The sequence below is a fragment of the Podarcis filfolensis genome (genome assembly GCF_964270895.1).
Source record: "Podarcis filfolensis genome assembly, chromosome: 11".
NCBI lineage: Eukaryota > Metazoa > Chordata > Lepidosauria > Squamata > Lacertidae > Podarcis > Podarcis filfolensis.
This window is the reverse complement of record NC_139613.1, coordinates 53,913,331-53,938,609: the sequence shown is the minus strand read 5'-3', so window position 1 is coordinate 53,938,609 and position 25,279 is coordinate 53,913,331. Positions and strand designations below refer to the sequence as shown.

General features: G+C 43.9%; 2 protein-coding genes across 5 annotated transcripts in view; one reads left to right on the top strand and one right to left on the bottom strand.

Annotated features, from left to right (window-relative positions):
• The window catches only part of LOC310745011 (cryptic protein-like), a 290,490-nt gene that overhangs the window by 50,696 nt on the left and 214,515 nt on the right, over window positions 1-25,279 (bottom strand). Inside the window, exon 1 of one of the 3 annotated variants that reach the window (XM_083577214.1) lies at window positions 10,732-10,760. The exons of the other annotated variants lie outside the window; for them this stretch is intronic. The gene's annotated coding sequence lies outside the window, so the exon portion shown is untranslated. Of the gene's footprint in view, window positions 1-10,731; window positions 10,761-25,279 lie in introns of those variants that run through there. 3 annotated transcript variants of the gene reach the window in all.
• LRRC2 (leucine rich repeat containing 2) overlaps window positions 1-25,279 on the top strand; it is an 84,510-nt gene that overhangs the window by 4,352 nt on the left and 54,879 nt on the right. For both annotated transcript variants that reach the window (XM_083577084.1, XM_083577083.1), the window contains exon 2: window positions 6,992-7,137. In XM_083577084.1, coding sequence (XP_083433210.1) covers window positions 7,013-7,137 — 125 coding nt within the window. In that variant the 5' untranslated portion in view covers window positions 6,992-7,012. The remainder of the gene's footprint in view (window positions 1-6,991; window positions 7,138-25,279) is intronic.

Sequence of the window (25,279 nt, the reverse complement as noted above, 5' to 3'; positions counted from 1 at the left end):
CCCTTGCAGAGGGCGCCGAGATGGGGGGGGGCGCAAAATTGAAACTGTCCGTAATTGAGAAGATTCATTTGCGGGAACCAAATTTTAGTCTTGCATAAGGTGCCTTATTACAAAAGTCTAGCCCAGCCTACTGTGTGTATGAGGAAAATGACAACTTTCCACAGGTGATGTGTTGCTCATCTTTTGGGACCAGTGGGCACATCTGGAATTTTGTGAAAGTGCCCTGGGTGCAAATGAAAGTTTGGCTGCTTTGGCAGCCTGGCATAACACAAAATGGCTGCTATAGCTAAAAAAGCAGGAAAAGAGACAAGCTCACACAATGGTGTGGACCTCCCTCCATTAGAACCCTGTCAAGTTGCAACCATGACATACAGTGGTACCTCAGGTTAAGTACTTAATTCGTTCTGGAGGTCTGTTCTTAACCTGAAACTGTTCTTAACCTGAAGCACCACTTTAGCTAATGGGGCCTCCTGCTGCTGCTGCGCCGCCGCAGCACGATTTCTGTTCTCATCCTGAAGCAAAGTTCTTAACCTGAAGCACTATTTCTGGGTTAGCGGAGTCTGTAACCTGAAGCGTATGTAACCCAAGGTACCACTGTATATCCCAGAGGATGTCACTACCGTCCTTGCCAGAACCAGTGGTCCCAAATGTAGGGTTGACACCTGTCCTATATAATACAGGATTGTCCTGTATTTCAATGCAAAATGCTACGTCCTGTATTGATACAGTTTTGTCCAGTATTTCAGGTCTTCTCTCTCTGTCAAGTTAGGGATCCTGTCCAAATGCATGTGTTTTAAAGGGTGTGTGAAAGGTAATCCATTTAAGCACTGGGTAGCCAAGCAGAGATAGATTTACAAATTCATGTGTTTGTGCGCGCACATGTGTGTGTGTAACAAATTCCCGAGGGGCCATCCTGTTAGGCCGCAATAGATTGTAATGGATTGCTTTTAAGTCACTTCAGCACCAGATGAAGAAGAAATAAATTGCCCCCAACTGCCCCGCCCTGTATTTTGCCAGAACAAATGTGGCAATCCTACCCAATGGAGATTTGGTGCTGGTTTGTGCAGTGGTACCTTGGTTCTCAAATGCTTTGCTTCCCAAACACTGAAGACATTTCAATCGTTTTTCAGAAGTCAAATGTCTGATGCGGCTGTCGGCTATTGTTTCCAGGGAGCCTGCACCAATCAGAAGCCGAGCCTTGGTTTTTGAACATTTCGGAAGTCAAACGGACTTCTGGAACAGATTAAGTTTGAGAACCAAGGTACCACCGTATTTGGCGCTTTTGTTTTTGCTATTTATTTTGCATTTTTGTTTTTGAGGCTTTTTCGGTTAATTTGCTTTTGTGACTGTGTGGAACCCAGTTCGGCTACTGATTGATTGATTGTGTGATTGCGGAAACGGATAAAAGCCCCCCATCCAAACAATGACCACCATCAATTTCAGGTAAGAATTTTTTAATTTTTTTATTTTTATCATCTACAATACTGTCTCATTTATTTTATAGTACGTTACATTGATTATTGCTTTCATTTCATGGATCAGTGGTCTCGTTAGATAGTAACATTCATGTTAAATTGCTGTTTTTGAGTTATTTTTAAAAGTCTGGAACGTATTAATCCATTTTGCATTACTTTCTATGGGAAAGCGCACCTTGGTTTTGGAACGGACTTCCGGAACAGATTAAGTTTGAGAACCAAGGTACCACTGTAAAGTGTGTAAGTGACACAACCAATGTGCCTACTGCTTGCATACATTGCCAGTATGATAGGGAGCCATGATCACATCACAGCGGCAACCAACAAATCAGATATATTCACATGAGACACAGGTCTGTTACTCTTATGCACTTCATGTCAAACCATCTTGGTGGCATTTGATGCTGTGTTTCAGGCTGGCACTGAGAGCAGACTTAAACTTTTCTGGGAAGCCACATGCAGGTAGGGTTGCCATATTTCAAAAAGACCTTGATATTGCTAATTTTTTTTAAGGAAACCCCCCAAAATTTTACAAAAAGGCTATTTTTCAATTGACTTGCCTAAGCGCCACCTTTCGGAAATCCCCCCCAGACGTCAATTCCGCCTTTGAAATCTGAGTAATGTTCAGGAAAATCTGGATGTACGGCAGCTCTAGGTGCAGGAAGAAAGGAGCACTTCAGAGGAATGTTGTGGAAAAGGCTAAAGCATGATACTTAGAAACCTATCAAATCTATGTTTTCTAAGGCACAGAGCGAGTTTTCATGGGAAAAGTGCTGGGATAGGAGGGAAGAGCTCAGACACAGAGCTTTAAAGTGTGGACCTGTGCCCTGAAACACAACACAAAAGGAAGCCTAGATGAGCTTTTAGTTAATGAGTGCTGCGATGATGTACAGTTTGCGAAAACTACATTTCAACAGAAGATTCATCTTGAGAATGTGTTAACTGTGCACATTAGTTTCAGTCGAACCTCAGCACACCTAACATTTCTGGCAGAACTGGGTCTGCAGGCTTCCTTGTAAAAGTAAAATAAATGGAGGGGAAATATGTAAATTGTATTGGTTTCCGCAAAACAAATACATAAACCAAACCAGGAAACCAGGACCGATGAGACGTGCAAATAATAAAAATTCCATTTCTGAAGCCTGAAACTGTGAATAATGTTGGAAATATAAGTAACACTAATGTGGCACGCAGTGACTGTTGAATAATAAAAAAAGCAGCTTCAGATCTAGCCGTTGTGCAGATGGTAGCAGCTGCTTTGAAAATGCTCTGGAAAGCAGAAAGGGATTTTGCAGCAGCCCTGAGTTATGGCTGATGCATTGACTCATTCCTTTTGTAAATCTGAGGTAGCCATTGGAGAGGCACTGGCATGATTCTAGCTCAATCTGTTAAACACAAGCATATTGATTCAGGCCCAGTAAATTCTCCATGTGTAAATAGGTATTGCTAAAGCTAGGATATGGAACAACTGATTGGTTCAAAATTGGGAAAGGAGTACAACAAGGCTGTATTTTGTCTCCCTGCTTTAACTTATATGCAAAATTCATCATGCGAAAGGCTGGGCTGGATGAATCCCATGCCAGAATTAAGATTGCCGGAAGAAATATCAACAACCTCAGATATGCAGATGACACAACCTTGATGGCAGAAAGTGAGGAGGAATTAAAGAACCTTTTATTGAGGGTGAAAGAGGAGAGCGCAAAATATGGTCTGAAGCTCAACATCAAAAAAACGAAGATCATGGCCACTGGGCCTATCACCTCCTGTCAAATAGAAGGGGAAGAAATAGAGGCAGTGAGAGATTTTACTTTCTTGGGCTCCATGATCACTGCAGATGGTGACAGCAGCCACGAAATTAAAAGACGCCTGCTCCTTGGGAGAAAAGCAATGACAAACCTAGACAGCATCTGAAAAAGTAGAGACATCACCTTGCCAACAAAGTTCCATATAGTAAAAGCTATGGTTTTCCCAGTAGTGATGTATGGAAGTGAAAGCTGGACCACAAAGAAGGCTGATCGCCAAAGAATTGATGCTTTTGAATTATGGTGCTGGAGGAGACTCTTGAGAGTCCCATGGACTGCAAGAAGATCAAACCTATCCATTCTTAAGGAAATCAGTCCTGAGTGCTCACTGGAAGGACAGATCCTGAAGCTGAGGCTCCAGTACTTTGGCCACCTCATGAGAAGAGAAGACTCCCTGGAAAAGACCCTGATGTTGGGAAAGATGGAGGGCACAATGAGAAGGAGACGACAGAGGACGAGATGGTTGGACAGTGTTCTCGAAGCTACCAGCATGAGTTTGACCAAACTGCGGGAGGCAGTGGAAGACAGGAGTGCCTGGCGTGCTCTGGTCCAGGGGGTCACGAAGAGTTGGACACGACTAAACGACTAAACAACAACAACAACAAAGCTAGGATTACCTGCTACAGCTACTATAGACTCCAACATGCGGAGCTTGTCACAGGAGATACTATTGTAAATTACTCATCAGCTCTCCTTTCCCCAGTATTGGACTCTTTCTTCTCTGGCCGAGACCCTCTTCTTTTTATAGTGTATTGCCAAAGAGACCAACTTTCATGATCTCTCTGAGTAATAGATCATAAAGCTGAGTGAAACAACAACGATGTATCATCTACGAAAGGTGGCCTGTGACCTCAAAAATAATTCAAAAGAAGGCGGCCTTCAGGAAAGATGGGCTTCGCCAGCAACAGATATAGTATAGAGTCGTGCAGAAACTGCAGCTAAATGCCCTTCCACCCGAATCCTGTGAGCTGTGTGTGGCAAAAGCTCATCGAGAGAGGAGGCGTCATAAATCAGCAATGTGCTTTCTGACAGTTTCCCCCATAGCGTGAGCAGCTAGGCAGGAAGGATTTATCCAAATATGCCTTATTCACATCTACGTAATGCGAGCGCTTCCTTTGCCAGCACGGAGCTGGGTATTTATGGGAGATGATGCAGGTGATAAATCGTACATGAGTCAGAAGGTGGAAGCACGGGTGGTAGAAAACAAAATGAAAGGCTTGTAACTGGAGGAGGTCGGGGTACACATTCGTGATTTATACCTGCCCTTTCCCATACAGTGGGAGCGTATCATACAGAAGTGACACGAGAATTAGTCTTCATTATGGGAGTGTCCTTGACTTTCTCGCGAGGATGCCCACTAGCTTCCCCCAATCTTGTGCCCTCTATACTTTTGGACTACAGCTCCCATCATTCCTGACCACTGGCCATGCTGCTTGGTGCTGATGGGAGTTGTGATTCTAAACACCCCACCAGGTTGGGGAAAGCTGCTCTAAAATGTCCCTTGCAGGATAGAGTATGGTAGTCATAGCCCATCCTGTGCTAGCTTGCCTTCTATTTATACGTGGGCATGCATGTGGTTAGGGACACGGGTGGCGCTGTGGGTTAAACCACAGAGCCTAGGACTTGCCGATCAGAAGGTCGGCGGTTCGAATCCCCGCAACGGGGTGAGCTCCCGTTGCTCGGTCCCTGCTCCTGCCCACCTAGCAGTTCAAAATCACGTCATAGTGCAAGTAGATAAATAGATAAACCTTCCCGGCGGGAAGGTAAACGGCGTTTTCGTGTGCTGCTCTGGTTCGCCAGAAGCGGTTTAGTCATGCTGGCCACATGACCCGGAAGCTGTATGCCGGCTTCCTCGACCAATAAAGCGAGATGAGCACCGCAGCCCCAGAGTCGGTCACAACTGGACCTAATGGTCAGGGGTCCCTTTACCTTTATGCATGTGGTTTCCAGAAGGCCGCCTGTCTAGGCATTGACCATACCCATAAGAATATAGGAAGCTGCCTTATATTGAGGTAGATCATTCGTCTATCGAGCTCAGGACAGTCTACATGGAGTGGCATCAGCTCTTCAGAATTTCAGGCAGTGTTCTCTCCCGGCCCTACCTGAAGATGCTCAGAATCAAACCTGGAATCATCCGGATGCAAATCAGATGCTTTACCACTGAGCTACAGCCCCTCCTATTTTCATTATACAGTGGTACCTTGTTTCTCAAACTTAATCCGTTCCGGAAGTCCATTCAAAACCAAAGTGTTCCAAAACCAAAGTGTTCCAAAACCAAGGCGTGCTTTCCCATAGAAAGTAATGCAAAACAGATGAATCCGTTCCAGACTTTTAAAAACAACCCTGAAACAGCAGTTTAACATGAGTTTTACTATCCAACAAGACCACTGATCCATAAAATGAAAGCAATAAACAGTCACACAATCGATCAGTAGCTGAACTGGGTTCCACACAGTCACAAAAACAAAACAAAGAAGCCGCAAAAACATAAAAAAATAGCAAAAACAGACAGACCTCAGTGTAAGACTCAAAACGGAAGTGTGGCACTCAAATCGGAAGCGTAACACTCAAAATGGAACATGTTCAGCTTCCAAAAAAAAGTTCGCAAACCAGAACGCTTGCTTCCGGGTTTGCAGTGTTTGGGTTCCAAGTTGTTTGAGTCCCAAGGTGTTTGAGAAACAAGGTACCACTGTATACAGTATATATATATAGGGGGGCACTAATATTTTAAATTGTAGCCAGAAAAGTGCTTTACTGCTATCAGTTCCAAAAATTAACAGAGTTATAAAATGGTGCTCAGTGCAAAGAGTGTTAAGCTGTGTCAGGCCACTCTCCATGTCCCTTCAAAGAGATGCAAAAAAAGTTCTAAAGACATAGCTGGATGATGGATTTTAAGAAAGTCTGCTTCAAAAACCCCAGATGAAAGCTGAGTTCCATGGGGAGAGATTCTGGAGCACAAAAGAGTTCAAAAGGGATTTCCTTTACGTTGAAATGAATGCAGGTTATGTAACAAGTTTCATAAATTACGTAACCCATATTAAATAGTGGACAGAGAGATGAATAACATATTATTTGGTGGAAACCACACTGCGGCAGGATGGAAACAGTACTGAAGGCAGGGCCGTCTTTACCCAGGGGTGCAAGGGATGCGGTGCACCCAGGCGCCGTTTACGGGGGGTGCCAAATGTATTATGAGGGGTGGCAAATGTATACCTACTGTATACTGGTCCCTCTTGATCGGTGGCAGTGAAAAGCAATGGAGCCCCTCTCCTCTGTCGCTCTGTTACTCCATAGCATCAAATATTTCCGACAAGTCAGGAAATAAAAGCAGTTATTTCTGTTGCGTCATCGTTACAGGTGAGTGATTTTCCTCCCCACAGAAAGGTCAACAACCTTGAGTTCTCCCCCCCCCCAAATCTGGGGGCGGCTAAACTAAATTTGGGGGCACTGGGCGTATCTTTGCACCCCGGCAGCACATATGCTAAAGACAGCCCTGACTGAAGGTGATGAATACAGAGAGGAATATGGATTATTAAAACTATTGCAAATACTAACTCTAATAATTTTCTGTTTTGGTTTGATTGTCATGTCCTCATCTGAATGGAGGACTGAAAGGATTGTATCCCTATGCCTAACTATATTATCTTCTTTTCTTTAAGTCATCAGCTTCTTTTTCCTTATAATGATGCCATGTTAATAAAATTGTTATTGCAGGAGAATCTTAATGTCAGCAACATGGGGCATCAGGTGATCATATTAGACTTTGCGGCCATCAGAGGAATGTGGGAGATTCGGGTTAAGAAGCACAAAGAACGGGAAAAAAAGGAGAAGCAACGAATAGCCCAAAGCGCATTAGAAAAGTAAGGAAATGTATCATTCTTTTTAATATTAATCTGATAAATTGCCTGAAAACTGAATTATAAATCAAGCTGTCGATGAATCATTGTCAACAATAGCCTGTCTGCATTATTTTATTAGATAATTTCCCTTTTCCTAGGGGGATGCACGCTAACATCCTGCATTCTTAAACACATTGCAGAAGTTAAATATCTCTTTGCGTTTATGATACCGGAGCCAAGCTATTTCAGACTCTACCCTGAAATTACCTCCTGATTTCAGCACATCGCATTACATTTATTGGGATGGCTATAGCTGCATTAGGACATGAGCAAAACTGTGCAAACTTAGTATAGCACTGAAAATAAAACAAAACAAACTCCATGCCTGCAGTTATGGAAACTTGGAAAGAGACTTGATGAAACAGGCCAAGGATTCACCTGGTTGAGCATCTTGTTTCCAACAGCGGCGAGCCAGAGAGTTCCCCAAAGACCTTGACTTTTATTTGAACGGTTAACCACCTTGGACTTTTAAATGCAAAGCGGGGTGTATCTGAAACCAACCAACCTCACCAGCCCTTCCCAATTGTTTTCCCTCAACAGCTGCTCTTGAGAGGCATGAGTTCTGTGGGTGCATTTAGGGGAATTTTTGACTCTGGTCTCAATGGTCTTTGGGGGAAATCTGCCTCTTTATGTGAGTTATTTCATTCCCTTTAAAAAAGCTAGTGAGCAATCCGGATGCATTTGTGGGCCCAGCTGTTCATCTGACTGAGGTGCGGCCAGAGGCGGAGCAAGGTGGGTGTGGTGGGTGCGGTCTGCTCCGGGTGCAATCCCCTGGACGCTGCAGATGGTGTACCCCCTGGGACGTGCGCGGCAGCCCTCTGGGATGCTAGCCCCGCCCCCGGGTGCACGCCGCTCTGGGTGCCAGAGCACCTAGCTCCGCCTCTGGGTGGGGTAGAGGTGGAGCTTTGTCCTAAAGTTGAAGCTTGACAGCATTGGTAACAGCCATTTCTAGACATTTCCTCCATGGCATCACATGGCAAGCAACTGTGGCATTCCCAAGCTTGTGGCAAATATGTCAACTGTGTGAAAAAGTACTCTCTTCTGTCTATCCTAGCTACTGCCAACAAATTTCACCCAGTGTCCCCAGATTCTGGTATCAGGGGTGAATAGTATCACTTTCCCTGAAACATGCATAATTCTATAAACCTTGAGCATGCCCTCCCTTAGTTGTCCTTTAAAAGAAAAATTAAAAGGTACTTACCCTTTTCTCGCTGAGGTGTTCCAGACTCTTTATCATGTTAGTTGCCCTTGTATCTCTGCATTGTCATTCTTTTAAGATAGGAAGATAAACATATGAAAATGCCCTCTTAAAATGTGCTGGGAGGGGGGGATTATTGGGTTGTTTTTCTTTTTCTTTTTATTGTGTATTTTGTATTTTTATACTGTGATTTTACGTTGTGAACTGCCCTGAGACCTGCAGTTATAGGACGGTATACACATTTAATAAATAATAATAGTAATATATCAAGTTGGACTGATTCCCCATCTAGAATATTATTATTATTATTATTATTATTATTATTATTATTATTATTATTATTATTATACCAAATTGCCTAAGTTTTAATGTTTTACCTCAGAGTATGCTAAGTGGCCTTGGCTGTCATAACAAGCAAATATTTTCACATTTGACAGGAAATATCTTTAATACCAGAAGTCTACAGAAACACTTTGTTAGCAGCCACAAATCTTCAACAGAACATAGATGTATTTTGATGGCCACTCTTAAATTCTCTCCGAATTACCAGAGAGCTCGTTGCATTCACTTTCATATTACAGCTGCAGAGCTTCATGTTTACTCAAACTGAACAGACTCAAGTTTTCATCAGCTATGTATGAGGAGGACACATGCTTATATTAACATTTATTTCAATTTGCTGAAGAATTTATGAGCCACCCAGTGGTATCTAGCATGCAAGAAGTCAAAGAGTTCCTCTTATAATTCTCCTCTTTATGGGACTTGGATGACACTTGAGCACTTCACTCCTCTAAACCAGGGGTCAGCAAACCTTTTCAGCAGGGGGCCGGTCCACTGTCCCTCAGACCTTGTGGGGGGCCGGACTATATTTTGGAAAGAAAAAAAAAGAACAAATTCCTATGCCCCACAAATAACCCAGAGATGCATTTTAAATACAGTGGTACCTCGGGTTACATACGCTTCAGGTTACATACGCTTCAGGTTACACACTCCACTAACCCAGAAATAGTGCTTCAGGTTAAGCACTTTGCTTCAGGATGAGAACAGAAATCGTGCTCCGGCGGCACGGCAGCAGCAGGAGGCCCCATTAGCTAAAGTGGTGCTTCAGGTTAAGAACAGTTTCAGGTTAAATACAGACCTCCGGAACGAATTAAGTACATAACCTGAGGTACCACTGTAAAAGCACACATTCTACTCATGTAAAAGCACCAGGCAGGCCCCACAAAGAACCCAGAGATGCATGTTAAATAAAAGGACACATTCTACTCATGTAAAAACATGCTGATTCCCAGACCGTCCGCGGGCTGGATCCGGCCCCCGGGTCTTAGTTTGCCTACCCATGGTTCCCAAGCTTTCACACATTTCCACAAGCTCTTCTTCCTCACTTCGGCCTTCTAGCACCTTCTCATCCTGCCACAGCCATCTCTGCAAATTTCCCTCAAGCCTCATGCAACCCCCCCCCCCATCTAGCACAGTATCGTCTGCTCTGACTGGACTGGCAGCAGCTCTCCAGAGTCTTTCTCATTATTTGATCCTTTTTAAATTGGAGATGCTGGGACTCTTATCAAAGCAAAGCACATGCTCTTCCATTGATCTGTGGCCCGTTGCCTGAATTACGGTATGTCCAGAATGTCAGGAGCTCGTCCTACACTCGAGTAGGACCCTGTCAGAGACACATGCCTAACTGGCATGTTCTCTCCCTCCTGGTCTTTCATTCGGGAGCTTCAAAAGCTTTCTTCTGCCCGAACATCACAGCGATTGATGCCTACAGACATCGGCACACTTAGGGATCTGCAGAGTTTGCGCAGCTTGCGTAAACAGACCTTGGCAACTCAGCATTTTGGCTAATCTACTTTATTTACATATAAACAAACACGGAGCACTGCAACATGGCTCCCTCTCTCTCTAGCATCAGACAGCAAAGAGAGAAAGAACAAAGGACAATAGTCCCACTCATGGAACACAGTAACACAAACATCCTGTCTCCGTCACTTCCCACTCAGTGGAGTCAAAACATACACCGTCATGTGATAGACAAAAATCCCATGACTGTAATCATGGAGCAGGAATTCTAGCACAGAACTGTGCACAGTATTTCCCAGTCATATCATAGGCTATGCACACATTACCATTTACTCTGGCTCCAGTGTGCTCTTGCCAATAGCATTTGAAGCTGTGTACACATGGTGTTAGGGACACAGGAGGCGCTGTGGGTTAAACCATAGAGCCTAGGACTTACCGATCAGAAGGTCGGCGGTTCGAATCCCTGCGACGGGGTGAGCTCCCATTGCTCGGTCCCAGCTCCTGCCAAACTAGCAGTTCGAAAGCACGTCAAGTGCAAGTAGATAAATAGGTACCGCTCTGGCGGGAAGGTAAACGGCATTTCCGTGTGCTGCTCTGGTTTGCCAGAAGAGGCTTAGTCATGCTGGCCACATGACCCGGAAGCTGTATGCCGGCTCCCTTGGCCAATAAAGCGAGATGAGCGCCGCAACCCCAGAGTCGGTCACGACTGAACCTAATGGTCAGGGGTCCCTTTACCTTTACCTTTTACACATGGTGTTAGTCGCAATCTATATCTACTCCATCATTTGCGAAAAACACTGCTGATTGATGCGTTTCCCCTTAAACCAGCTTCCATCCAATTTGAAAAAAATAAGCCACATTCACTTTGCAGCGAAGCTGAGGTGTTGCACATGCCCAGATGGCAGCTTGAGGAATCTGCAGGCACGGGGAAACCAAACTGTTAATGTGCACTGGCGGAAGACAGCTCTGTTCCCTCTCTGATGTGTACAGCAACATGCAAATACAACGTGAGACACAAGGGAGATGAAACAACCTTGCTGCCTTTTGAACCAGTAATGTGTACGTATCCATTGACTGGGAAGCCTGCACTTAAGCAGTGTAGTATGGTAAAAATCATTTGACAACGCTTCAATGATGATATGCTTTTAGGCTTGACAAAGGCTGCAATTATGTTTAAAAATGCTCCATTTGAATTGCATGTGGCATATTTCACATCAACCCAAGAGAAAGAAAGAAAATCTTTGATAAATTGAGGGTTTGATGTGTCAGAGGTAACAGTGAGTTAAACGATTGCTTTTCATTTGATTATATTGGCTAAAAGTGGCATGCAAAATCTTGTTATTGTGAAATTTAAATAGAAGTTGTTGAAGTTACTTTGAGAGAGGCTGAAAGAGTCCAGCAGATATTGTCAACGGAGCAGGGATTTGTTATGTTACAAAGGCTTTCATCAGTGTGTTCTCCAATCACAAAACTGTTTTGAAGGCACGCTGAAGAGGACTCTTCTGTTGACAGTTGGAGTCTCTCTTCTCCAAAGCAGTGCTATTTGGTGTTCAGTTCCCCTCACTCCGTAAGATCTTATGAGATTTCAGCGAGATTTCATGAGATCTTGCTGGAAATCAGTGCCAATGCCTGCGCCGCTTCTCTGCTGGTGGCGGAGGTGCCTGGGTGGGCAGGGCTCCCATGGGGGCCTCCATCACCCCACCTCATGGCTGAGCCAGGCCTGGTGAGCATAACCATAACGCCTCCTTGCCTGACTTTGCTACCATCCATCACACCTCTGTGGCCAGACCCTCCATGCACTGGGGGATGAGCATTTGCAGGGGGAAAGCTGCTGTATTCATGGGAGCTCCCTGTGCAATTTAGAACTCTGGTTATGCTGAGTTCAGGCCTTTGTCTTCCAATGCATGGAAGAAGCGGGGCCAGTGTCAGTAATGTGCCCCCCCCCGCACACCGGGAGAGTCAGCCTCGAAAACTGAGCTGAGTGAGGAAGAGGCTGACTCTGGAGATGAGAGCGGTCTGTCTGATTTCAGAGAGAACAGCCCAGGGCCCCTCCTTTCCAGGGAAGAAGCGGTTAGTTCCCAAGGGGAGGAAGAGTTGGATGTTGGCCAAGGCATTGCCAGGCAACCAGCAGATAAGATGGTGTCAGAGGCTGAGTCTTCTGAGGAAGAGGTAGCTCAGTCCCACAGTCCTAAAACTAGGAGATTAGAGAGGCTCTGAGAGCAACGGAAGGGAAGGAGATGAAAGGTGTTCTTCCTGCTTGGGGAGGAATGATGAGTCAGACTGAGCAACTAGATTAATGAGAGCAGGCAGATTGTCATGCTCTGAATGTGTTTTTCTTTTAAATAAACTTGTATAAAACTGACGGAGGGTCTTTGCTGCTTTATCAGGCTGCTCGCCTGCCAGAGATCATAATAGCCAGCCACACAATTCCGCTCTCCATCATACAATGGGGGAATCGCCAGAATAAAGAGGGGAAGTGGGTGTACTGTAGAACTGATGGGCAGGATACACCTGCCATTGTTGTTAGCATCCATCAGTCTTGAAAGACAATGGAGTGCGCCTCTGGGGGTGAAGTCAAACCACTGGAGAATCACAGTGCCTATTGTGGATGCAGAGATCAGTAACTCGTAACTGCTGCCTCCCGCATTGTTTTTGCTGCATTAGCAGACCAAAGTGATCTCTCTGAAGGTCCTGGGTTGCCCAGATGACAAGACCTTTTGTTGCTTTCAGTCTGCAAGTAATATGTAACTGGCTACAGCCCCAGCAATTCCACTGTGTTTCCTTTACACTGAAATGAATAGGGTGGAATGACATAAAGGGAACACAATTTACAAATGACATTAACTTATGTAATTTTGCCATAGTGGTCAGTGAAGACCAGCTGCAGTGGAATGGAAACAGTGCAGGTGGAATAGAATTTTTTTTTTTTGCCTCTAATATCCTCAACTGTGATAGCAAATTTTGCATTTTGATTTTTTCAGAGAACAGATTTGTCTGTGAAGTGGTGGCTGTTAAGCTTTATTTGTCTGTCACAGTTTATTGCTGGTTAGGGGCTATTTTCTCGTGGTGGGCAGGTAATGTTGCTTCCCTCTGAGTCCTGCCATTTCAGTCGTGATCTGGATTGAACTGTGGTAGTAAAGCATTCAATGCACAAAATGCCAAACATTGGAGATGACATTTAAAGCTTTTATGGCCAATTACTATTAGAAACTCCTAATAATTTTCTGCGGAGAAAACAGAAATTATGAAAAGCAAGATTACTAAGATATCATTAGCACATGGCCATAAGGTGAAATGTACCACTTAGGTTTCTAAGAGGAAAATGGCAATTGACCCAAACTTGCACTTTTCCCTAGGCCCACCAAGTGTGTGTGTGATAAGCTTTATGTATGGCATCAGAAATGGGCAGGATACGAAGCGGTTGCTTTATGGATGTAGGCTGTTACAGAGATTGAGCCATAGAAGGACATGGGACTTGCACCATAGCCACTACTATCTGCAGTTGCCATGGTGCATACCCACCATCCCAAGTTCATAATAGTTGGTTACATAAAGGCAGCAGAGGAATGTTTTGCACATCAATCAAAGTTAGCAGTTGTGGTTACACATAAGGAGTCCCCTTATACTGGGAGCCAGTGTGGTGTAGTGGTTAAGAGCAGTAATCTCGTAATCTGGGGAACTGAGTTTGCGTCTCCGCTCCTCCACATGCAGCTGCTGGGTGACCTTGGGCTAGTCACACTTCTCTGAAGTCTCTCAGCCCCACTCACCTCACAGAGTGTTTGTTGTGGGGGAGGAAGGGAAAAGAGATTGTTAGCCACTTTGAGACTCCTTCGGGTAGTGATAAAGCGGGATATCAAATCCAAACTCCTCTTCTTCTTCTTCTAAAGAGCTATAATCCTACCAATCAGCTATTGTCAATACACCCACAGAGAAGACACACTGGGTAAAAAGTTATTAATATAACAAGGAGAGGAATTACAAGCTGATTTAACCAAATTCATAAAGTCTGAGCAGGTGATGATTTTAGTAACTGGCACTCCTGAATGTGTGAGGAAAAACGAGACCCATAACCCATGTGTGGGTAATTGGCGAAAGAATCAGCTGAACATTTGGATTCAAAAAATGGGGCTTAAGACACTCTCCAGTGGGAGACAGCCCCCAGCAGAGTTTACAACAGCCACAGTTAAGCTGTACAGCGTGGGAATATATGTTGTTAGACTCCTTTTCATATCCTGTTTAGTCCGCTTAAAGTGCTTGCCGCTCTCTCAACTCATCTGGCAATTAATAACAACAACAACAACAACAACAACAACAACAACAACAACAACAATTTTTATTTGCATCCCGCCCTCCCCGGCTGAGGCCAGGCTCAGAGTGGCTAACATCATAAAAACAACAGAATATGCATACAAACAGACATCAATGAATTAAAATGCATCTTAAAATTAATTCAGACAAGTTAAAATCTGGGCAGGTGACAATTATCAAGTTGGAGTTGAGGGTGGTTAATACTTGCCAGGACCAACTGTTTCCACTGATCAATGAACAGACCACACCGTTGAGTAAGTTTAAACAGACCACAAAAGAAGCTTTACTTACAAAATCCAAATGTCTGATTCATGTGTTATTCCATGCAGCATCTACTCAGGTAGAATACTCTTTGGTATAATATACAGAAAGACAGTTCCAAACATGCATCTGAGACATTTCCTTCCTTGTTAGTTACATGTTGTGAAGAGAGAGTGAGGAAAGGAAGAGAAGCAGCTTCACTATGACCGGAGTCTAGGAACACAACTCTGCGGCCTTAACCCCTTCATGCATTAACTAGCACTCATGCATAGTTAGATTTGACTGCAATTTCTCACAAATCTAATTCATCCAGCAATGTGGAGTAGGCAACAAAGGAGGGACTCTAAGGCCAATCAAAGAATTTCTGCCCCGAAAAAGTATCCTATTTAACCCCACCAGACCAGCAACTAGTAGAAAACCAAAGTGCATCAAAGGATGCCCAAACTTGGGTAAGGGCAGGCTTATAAAGCCTGGCTCAAAGGCAGGGCCATCTTAAGCATATCCGGCACTGTGGTGGAAAGCTCCCTCTGGCGTGCGCCCCAATTTCCCAGATATTTTTTAGGGAGAATGGCACTGTCGGCAGGGCTAGAGGAGGCGGGCAACGGCTGGAGGGCGGCTCCTCCAGCGGGGAAGAGGCGGAGGCTAGACGCGATGCCTCCCGGCCCAGCTGGCTGCTTCGTGCTGTGGTGGCCTTGGCAGACGGAGGCTCCGGATGCAGCGCTGCTTCAGCACGGCACGGTGGAGGCGGGCGAGGGAGGTGAACTGATGCTGGGAGGTGCCGCGTCCAGCCTCTGCCTCTTCCCTGGTGCCCTCCAGAACCTGGCGCCCTGGCGCCCTGCGCCTCTATGGGTAATACACCCCTGCTCAAAGGTCCTCTCTCTCTCTTTTTTTTATAAAATATTTATTGAGATTTTACAAAGACATAGGTTTACAAAATACAAAGAAAACATATGGAAAGAAAGAGATAAAAAAAAGAAAACATACAAAAATACATAAAAAAGAAAAAGGAAAATAAAAATACAAAATACAAAAAACGAGTAGATAAAAAAGAATTAAAAACAAATCCGTTTTTTATAACTTTAAACTCATTAGCTTGTTTCCTTGACCTCCTCACACCTCCCCTTTTTGTATTCCCATTTAAATAATCAAATCAGCAAATCCTTACCCTCTTTCGTTTATCTTAACTCTGTAACTTAACATATTATAACTCTATATTTTCATCCATTATCAATTCATTTTTGCATATTCTTATTAACTTTGTTGCTAATACCACTTATTTTCAATCCAACAACATTTTAACATTCATTAATTTTACAGTGTTTCTGCAGATAGTCTTTAAATTTCTTCCAATCTTCTTCCACCAACTCTTCTCCCAGGTCTCGGATTCTGCCAGTCATTTCCGCCAATTCCATATAGTCCATCACCTTCATCTGCCACTCTTCCAGGGTGGGTAACTCTTGTATCTTCCAATACTTTACAATAAGTATTCTTGCTGCTGTTGTTGCATACATGAAGAAAGTTCTATCCTTCTTTGGCACCAATTGGCCGACTATGCCCAGGAGAAAGGCCTCTGGTTTCTTCAGGAAGGTATATTTAAATACCTTTTTCATTTCATTATAGATCATCTCCCAGAAAGCCTTAATCTTTGGGCACGTCCACCAAAGATGAAAGAATGTACCTTCATTTTCTTTACATTTCCAACACTTGTTATCGGGCAAATGATATATTTTTGCAAGCTTGACTGGTATCATGTACCACCTGTATATCATTTTCATAATATTCTCTCTTAAGGCATTACATGCCGTAAATTTCATACCGGTGGTCCACAACTGTTCCCAGTCAGCAAACATAATGTTATGACCAATATCTTGTGCCCATTTGATCATAGCAGATTTAACCGTTTCATCCTGCGTATTCCATTTTAACAGCAAGTTATACATTCTTGAAAGTATCTTAGTTTTGGGATCTAACAGTTCTGTTTCCAATTTTGATTTTTCCACCTGGAAGCCAATTTTTTTATCCAAATTATAGGCCTCTCTTATTTGATAATAATGAAGCCAGTCTCGCACTTTATCTTTTAATTTCTCAAAACTCTGCAATTTCAATTTGTCTCCTTCTTGTTCCAATATTTCCCAATATTTCGGCCATTTGGCCTCCATATTGAGCTTTTTCTGAGCCTTCGCTTCCATTGGTGACAACCACCTTGGGGTTTTATTTTCCAGTAAATCTTTGTATCTTATCCAGACATTGAACAATGCTTTCCTTACAATATGGTTTTTAAATGCTTTATGTGCTTTAACCTTGTTGTACCACAAATATGCATGCCATCCAAAAACGTTGTTAAAACCTTCTAGGTCCAAAATGTCTGTGTTCTCAAGAAGCAGCCAGTCTTTCAACCAGCAGAATGCTGCTGATTCATAGTAAAGTTTAAGGTCTGGCAGGGCAAATCCGCCTCTTTCCTTTGCGTCAGTTAATATTTTAAATTTTATTCTGGGCTTCTTGCCCTGCCAGACAAATCTAGAAATGTCTCTCTGCCACTTCTTGAAACAGTCCATCTTGTCCAAAATTTGCAATGATTGAAACAGAAATAACATTTTTGGCAATACATTCATCTTTATAACAGCAATTCGACCCAACAAGGAAAGCTTCAAATTTGACCATATTTCTAAGTCTTTTTTCACTTCTGTCCAACATTTCTCATAGTTATCTTTAAATAAATTTAAGTTCTTAGCAGTCATATTAACCCCCAGATATTTTACTTTCTTAACTAATGTTAAACCTGTCTCCTTCTGAAACCTCTCTTTCTCAATCGGTGTTAAATTTTTCTCAAGAACTTTAGTTTTTGACTTGTTCAGCTTAAATCCTGCCACATGACCAAATTCTTGAATCAGTTCTAATACTCTTTTCGTACTAGATTCTGGCTCCTGTAACGTCAAAACTAGGTCATCTGCAAAAGCCTTCAATTTGTATTGTTTGGCTCCGACCTGGATACCTTTAATCAGACGGTCCCTTCTAATCATATTTAGCAAAACCTCCAGGACCGAAATAAATAGCAATGGGGAAATTGGGCAGCCTTGTCGTGTCCCTTTCTCTATCTTAAATTCCTCTGTCATCACATTATTGACTATTAACTTAGCCTTTTGTTCTGAGTAAATTGCACTTATACCATTTTCAAACCCTTGGCCCACCCCCATTCCCTGAAGATTTTTCTTCATAAAATTCCAAGAAATATTATCAAAGGCTTTTTCCGCATCTATAAAAATTAAAACTGCTTTGGTATTGATGTTCACTTGCAGCTTCTCCAAAATGTTAATTATATTCCTCGTATTGTCAGACAAATGTCTACCTGGGAGAAAGCCGGCTTGATCTTTATGTATCTCTTCAACTAATACCTTTTTTAATCTGTTAGCCAAGATATCAGCAAAAATTTTGTAATCCACATTAAGCAGGGATATGGGGCGGTAGTTCTTGAGTTGTGTCTTTTCAGACTCAGTTTTCGGTATAAGTGTAATGTAAGCTTCCTTCCACGACTCTGGCGCTTTTTCCCCCTCCAAAATTTCATTACAGACCTCCTTTAGTGGCTGAATTAACCAGTCTTTCAAAGATCTATAGTATTTGGAGGTTAGACCATCCGGCCCTGGAGATTTACCCAACTGCATGTTCTGAATGGCACCTTCTACCTCCTGTTCTGTAATTTTGTGGTTCAACATTATCTTATTTTCTTGAGAGATTTTTTGTAATCCATTTGTTCTTAAAAATTGGTCTAGATCAGTCTCTTTCTGTGGCCCTTGTGTATATAGTTGTTTAAAATATCTTTGGAAGCACTTTCTAATCTCCAATGGATTCTGTATGTTCTTTCCTTCCACATCCAGATTTGTGATAGTGTTTAATTTTTGTCTTTTTTTCATCTGCCAAGCTAGCAGTTTCCCGCATTTATTAGCCGATTCAAATGTCTTTTGTCTCATCTGCTTAATTTTCCATTCTACTTCCTGATTTATCATTTTCATATATTGTACTTGATATAGCTTTATTTCTCTCAGAATCTCTTGCGACTTTGGTTTTCGCTCTTAATTTCTTCTCTCCTTCTTTTATTTTTTCCAAGATTTTATCTTTTTTCTCATTTTGAATTCTCTTCTTTATTGCGTTCTGTTGAATCAGAAACCCTCTCATGACCGCTTTGCTTGCGTCCCAGATTACTCTTTTTTCAACCGTGGTATTCAAATTTATCTCAAAGTAATCTCTCAAGATTTTTTGGGCCTTCTTGGTAACCTCTTTTTCTCTAAATAAGGTGTCATTCGTCCTCCATCTGAAGGAACCGATTGGTGTTAGTTTCATCTCCATCTTCACCGCATTATGGTCGGAGCAAGTTTTTGGGCAAATTTCCACTTTTCGAGTCTTAGGTGCCAGTCCTCTAGTTATCCATATTTGGTCAATTCTTGTCCATGTCATTTTGGCTTCAGAGAAGAATGTTCCCTCTCTTCCAAGGGGGTTCTTAGTTCTCCAGATGTCAATCAAGTCCATATTGTCAGTCAATTCAAAAAAAGTTTTTGGTAGTCTGCCATCTTTTCCTTTTGACCCAGCTTGTGCAAAATCTTCCCCCTGTGTCACAGGAGGGCCGGGAACAGATGATCTACGTTGCTGGGAAACTGTGCTGGGCTGCTGCACTCTAGCCTTGCCCGATCTTGTTGTCCTTTCAGTCATCACACTTTTGTCTATGAATCAAGGTCGATCCCACGGTCAAGTCTTACCGTGGAAAATCCCCAGAGTCAAGAATGGAAAAATCCCCCAGCTGGGTGTGCAGTTTCAATGTTCCTCTAGGGGGACACTGTAGCAGTCATTAAAGTTACAATAAAGAATCTTTTCCAACTTTCCTAAGTCCCCCTCAAGAGAACAAGCAACAGTTTCAAGTCCAGAGAAGACCTTCAACAAGTATCTCCTTTGCAGAGTTAACCATTAAAAAGTTACATTGTCTATAAATAGTGCGACTCTCAGTGCAACAATTCTAGTGGACCTGGCAGTCCGTTCCCAGGAGTTAGATAATTGTCTCTATTTTTTCCAGAAGTAAAAAAGTCACTTTTACCTCTTCCCCCCCCTCTCCAATAGCCTGGGGGGGGGGAGTTCTTTTACTTTGATGTTCGGATTTGGAGCTTTTAAAACACCGCTCTCTAGGTCTTTAGCTTAAAGAGTCTTTGCTTTGAACTGTGTACAGAAAACGGAAAGGCGGACTTCCTGTTTACACCTTCCCGCTTCAGTGCCAAATTAATCCTTTTTTTTCTCCTTTAAATCCCAATTCTTAAGCTTCACCTACTCACAGGTAGTTGTTTAGCAGCCGAATTGTCACAGGAAAAAGGTCAGCGTTCTCCGGCAACAGCTGTGCAGCTTCACCCCACGGAAAAAGCGATCGACTCTCAGCACCGCGCCAAACTCCCGTTGCGCTCCGGAGCCCCTTACGGGGACCCTTCGCTAATCCGGGGGGCGCTGCAGGTGCCCACCGAGTCCCACGGTCACAGGCTTCTCCTGCCTGTGATTTTCACGAGGGTCTCCGCTTCGCCGTAGTGGACAGACCCGATTTCCGCGGAGCTTCTCCCTCCGAGCTAGAAGGAGACCGCCATTGCCGTTGGCGCCGCCTCCGGAAGGTCCTCTCTTGGCCAGTGGCCATTACATGGCCCCCCTTCCCTTCCCTCCCTTTGGGAGCAAATTCCTGAGTCATCTTTGCAGAGGAGGGGTGGGGAGAAACACCCCTCTACTGTGCCAGCAGGAGGATATTGACAGGGAAGAGACAGAGAAAAAAACCCTTTTCCATCAGCCAAGTAGATGCCACATGAGGTTTTTTGTTTTTAAAAATAGATTATTGTTTTTAAAATCCAAAACACTAGCTGTTGGATTAGGGAGGCAAACTGACTGTGCACACTCTTTCATTTCAAATAGTTAGGGTTAATATATGCAGCAGCCTGATTCCAGCATCCTCCTGGGATTAGAACAGCCGCATGATTTCTCTTACCTTCCCAGTAAACCCAGCACTTTATGTGTTAGCAAAGCATTCACGAAGAGACAGCAGCGCTTCCATTTTACATGCTGACTTAGAGTAGAGCAATGAACTCCGGCTTAGACATAATGAGCTTCTACACATTCGTTTGGTCATACCTATGGCATACAAATTTCTGATCCATCTCTAGAGTTAATCAAACAACATCAAAATTCGTATCACAGTTTTTGGCTTTCCCCTCTTGTCCAAGGTTTAGAAGTACATGTTGAACGAAACGGCTGGCAATTGATTTGGTTGCTACTTTTCCGGGCCAGGAAGGCTACATAGATTCACCGAATCAGCAATGATGCTCAAGTGATTAGAGTTATCTGAACTTGAAGTGCATAACATATTTATTCAGAACAAATTAGCTATCTGCCTTTTGGAACAATCAGAAGCCTCCATATTTTGTCTCTCCTGGCACTGCCTACAATTCCACTACCAGTAATGCAACAGCCTATTCCCCATATCATGCATAAGAAGACAGTCTTGTCCCAGAGGGACAACTATGCTACTGTTTGCACACACCCCTTTAAATACAGTGGTACCTCCGGTTACAGACGCTTCAGGTTACAGACTCCGCTAACCCAGAAACAGTACCTTGGGTTAAGAACTTTGCTTCAGGATGAGAGCAGAAATCACGTGGCGGCAGCAGGAGGCCCCATTAGCTAAAGTGCTACCTCAGGTTAAGAACGGTTTCAGGTTAAGAACGGACCTCCAGAATGAATTTAGTTCTTAACCTGAGGTACCACTGTGCAGCTAGATGAATGCTTAAGCCTCACTGCTCTTTGAATTTAGGAGCAAAACTAGATGGGCACCTCCCCTTTTTTTGGTGGCACAGCAAGTCAACACAAAGGCACAAATACCCCTTTTAGGATCAGGGCCATCTTAAGCATATCTGGCACTGTGGTGCAATGATCCCTCTGGCACCCCATCCCCCGTTTCCCAGAGCTGTCGACCTTTCCCCAAGCCTCTGCGGGGATCACTCTCCTCCAGCGGAGGCTTGGGAAGGAAGCTGCATGTCCGCCAGTCATATGGTTGACAGGACGCAGCTGGCGGGTGTGCAGGGAAAGGGGAGGTCGCCAGCACCGGAAAAGCCGTTCAGCTCACCCACTCGCTGGGGCGCCACGGGAGGCCGGCGCCCTGGTGCAACGCGCCAGGAAGCCCAATGGGAAAGACGGCTCTGTTTAGAATTCATAAAATGGTTTGTGTGAGGGAGAGAGAGTGAGTAGCTGTGTCTCTTACTGCTAGTGATGCCATTACCGTATTTTTCGCTCTATAGGACGCACCAGACCATAGGAGGGGGAGAACAGGGGAATTTTTTTTCTTGTTCTCCCCCTCTAAAACAAGGTGCACAGCCATCCCCAAGCTAGAACAGCAAGACGGAGCGCTCCATCTCACTGTTCTGGCTTGGGAACAGCCTTTCTAGCCTCTGCAGGACAGCGGAGTGAAGGCACCCTGCTGCCCTGGAGAGGCTGTGCGCGCAGCCATCCCCAAGCTAGAACAGCGAGACGGAGTGCTCCACAGCGCTCCGTCTCCCTGTTCTGGCTTTGGGTTTAGCCACGCAGGCTGCATTCGCTCTATAGGACACACACACATTTCCCCTTAATTTTTGGAGGGGGAAAAGTGCATCCTATAGAGCGAAAAATACGGTATATTATTTAACAGATGCACATGGCAGAAATGGGCAAAAAAGGGAATATGTTTTTCCCAGTGGCAAAATATTCTAGCCTGAATTCTGAGAAGTTGCTTGACCCGGGGCTTCTGTGTAAGAAATCAGTACAAGCTCTCCTTTTTTACTCATTTTCTTACATTTATTCTGATATTTCTTTTATTATAAATAAATAATCTGTAATTTTGCTTAGCTCACTTCTGTGAGTTATAGTAACTACCAGTGGTGGGCAGTGAACACAAGGTTCACCTGGTATATGTAGCTTTTGGAAGCAGTCTTATCTGTTCCAGGTGAGCTCTGTGTCTTTCCAGTTAGATTAGTTATTCAGAGGAAGTGGTTGTACATTTAACTTATGGAAAAACGGCGGCAATTCTTCCTGCTGCATGACTGTTTTTAAGTACAGATAGGGTGAACCTACACAGAATCAATGGCCAGCTGCAATCAGCCCTTGGGAACTTTCTTTTCTATTAGAGCAGCTAACATTAAAGGAAAGTGCTGGTGCTGTGATGTTTTTTATTGTAACCTTCTATATGTGATCTTTCATATGTAATTAAAAAAGAAAGAAAGGAGGCAACAGAGCTACTTGGAAAATTGCGGACTGCCTAATCCCTCCGAAATCCCTTTTTAACAAAACAATTCAATTTGGCAATGTGAAAGACTTCTCAGTCACCATGCTTATTCAGAGTAGAAGCAAAGCCAATGCTCAGCTGTACCGTTTGACGTCAGCGTAGCTATGCTTATTTAGAGACACTGAATATCATGTTTCGACAAAAAGCGTTGCTAAGACTGCAAAGAAGAATAGACTGTTTCCGACTCTCTCTCTTCTTTGAGCATGGAGACAGTTTTCACCTGTGTACATTCAAATAGTGGTGTGATAATGTGATGCTACATGGTGGTATAAGAGGACTGAGAACCATTAATTAAGAAGAAGAAGAAGAAGAGTTTGGATTTGATATCCCGCCTTTCACTCCCTTTAAGGAGTCTCAAAGCGGCTAACATTCTCCTTTCCCTTCCTCCCCCACAGCAAACACTCTGTGAGGTGAGTGGGGCTGAGAGACTTCAGAGAAGTGTGACTAGCCCAAGGTCACCCAGCAGCTGCATGTGGAGGAGCGGAGACGCGAACCCGGTTCACCAGATTACGAGACTACCGCTCTTAACCACTACACCACACTGGTTCTCTTAAGTTTGAAAGGATCCCAATGTTAGGTTACCAGACGTCCCCGTTTCCCGGGGACAGTCCCCAGATTTACAAATCAGTCCCCATACAAAATCCATTGAAGTTGAAAAGTGTCCCTGGATTCATTGAAAAAAAACCTGGTAACCTTATCCCAATGTCCATCTAGTTCCGTCACAGCTAAAGAAACCACAGCTAAAGAATCGTCGGACAGATGGCCACCCAACCTTTGTGCGGATGTTGAGGGTCACTGGGGCAGACCTGGGATCCTTCCACAATTTGTATGGATGCCCCATGTGGTTATATGTGATGGCTGCATTACAGAATTGCTGTGGGCCCTAAGGTGTTCTCAGGGTCTGAGCTGGCCTCACCGACCGAGGCTGCCAATTGGACCCTCCTAGGTAGGAAGAGCTATAAAAAGCTTCCTCTTTGAACACTGCTCTTCCAGACTTGGTTTGTTCCTAATCTCTAGCCATTTCCAAGTGCTGTAAAGGTGTAACCTCTGCAAAATCAGGGCCACATTGTGTGGAGCACCTATTGCATGACAAGGCCCCATGCCCTGTAGTTCCCTCTTATAATGAACACACAAGGACATGGATAGTTTAGGTCATGGGTAGGCAAACTAAGGCCCGGGGGCCGGATCTGGCCCAATCACCTTCTAAATCTGGCCCGTGGATGATCTGGGAATTGGCGTGATTTTACTTGAGTGGAATGTGTGCTTTTATTTAAAATGCATCTCTGGGTTATTTGTGGGGCATAGGAATTCGTTCATTATTTTTTCCCCAAAATATAGTCCGGCCCTTCACATGGTCTGAGGGACAGTGGACCATCCCCCTGCTGAAAAAGTTTTCTGACCCCTGGTTTAGGTTAATGGGCAAAAATAGGTCACAACTTTATTAGTTACAGATGTGAGCGGTTTGGCTTAGGTACTGAGTGAAACCAGACTATATCCTGACTCCTGCCCGTCTGCAGGGAGTCTCCTAAGGGTAAACCTCCGGTAGGGGGAGCCCTATGATATACATCAGGCTTCCTCAACATCAGCCCTCCCGATGTTTTGAGACTCCCATCATCTCTGGCCATTGGTCCTGCTAGCTAGGGATCATGGGAGTTGTAGGCCAAAAACATCTGGAGGGCGGAGGTTGAGGAAGCCTGATATACATCAAATCAGGGCACTCCCAGGGTCCCTAATGGGGTCGTGGCATGGCCCTAGCCCATGCCCAGGCTTCGGACAGAATATACACACACATAGATCCCTTTAATGGGATACCCTTATTGAGGAGGGGCAGGCAGAGGCAACAACCTCCTCTCCCATTGCAAAGGCTTACCCAATGCCTAACCTTACAAGTCCAGGTATTGTACCACTTGTGTGAGATTTGCAGTATTCTACATTCTCAGCCAGTTGTAGACAGTAAAGGCTTGCATTGAAGACTTCAGCCAACTTCTGAACTGGACGAATGGCCCTGTGCCAGAAAGCACTGCAGCATAAAATTTGCTTACTTTGGTCTTTTCCTTGGATGTTGAGGATGGCAGAGTGAAAATGGTCTGCGATTAAAGAAGGTGCTATTGATGAAGGCCATTTGCAACTTGCTGAATTCTTGCAATAAATGGAATACATAGCAGCACCCACCAAACAAGCTGCCAAAAACTAAAGTAAAGAGAACT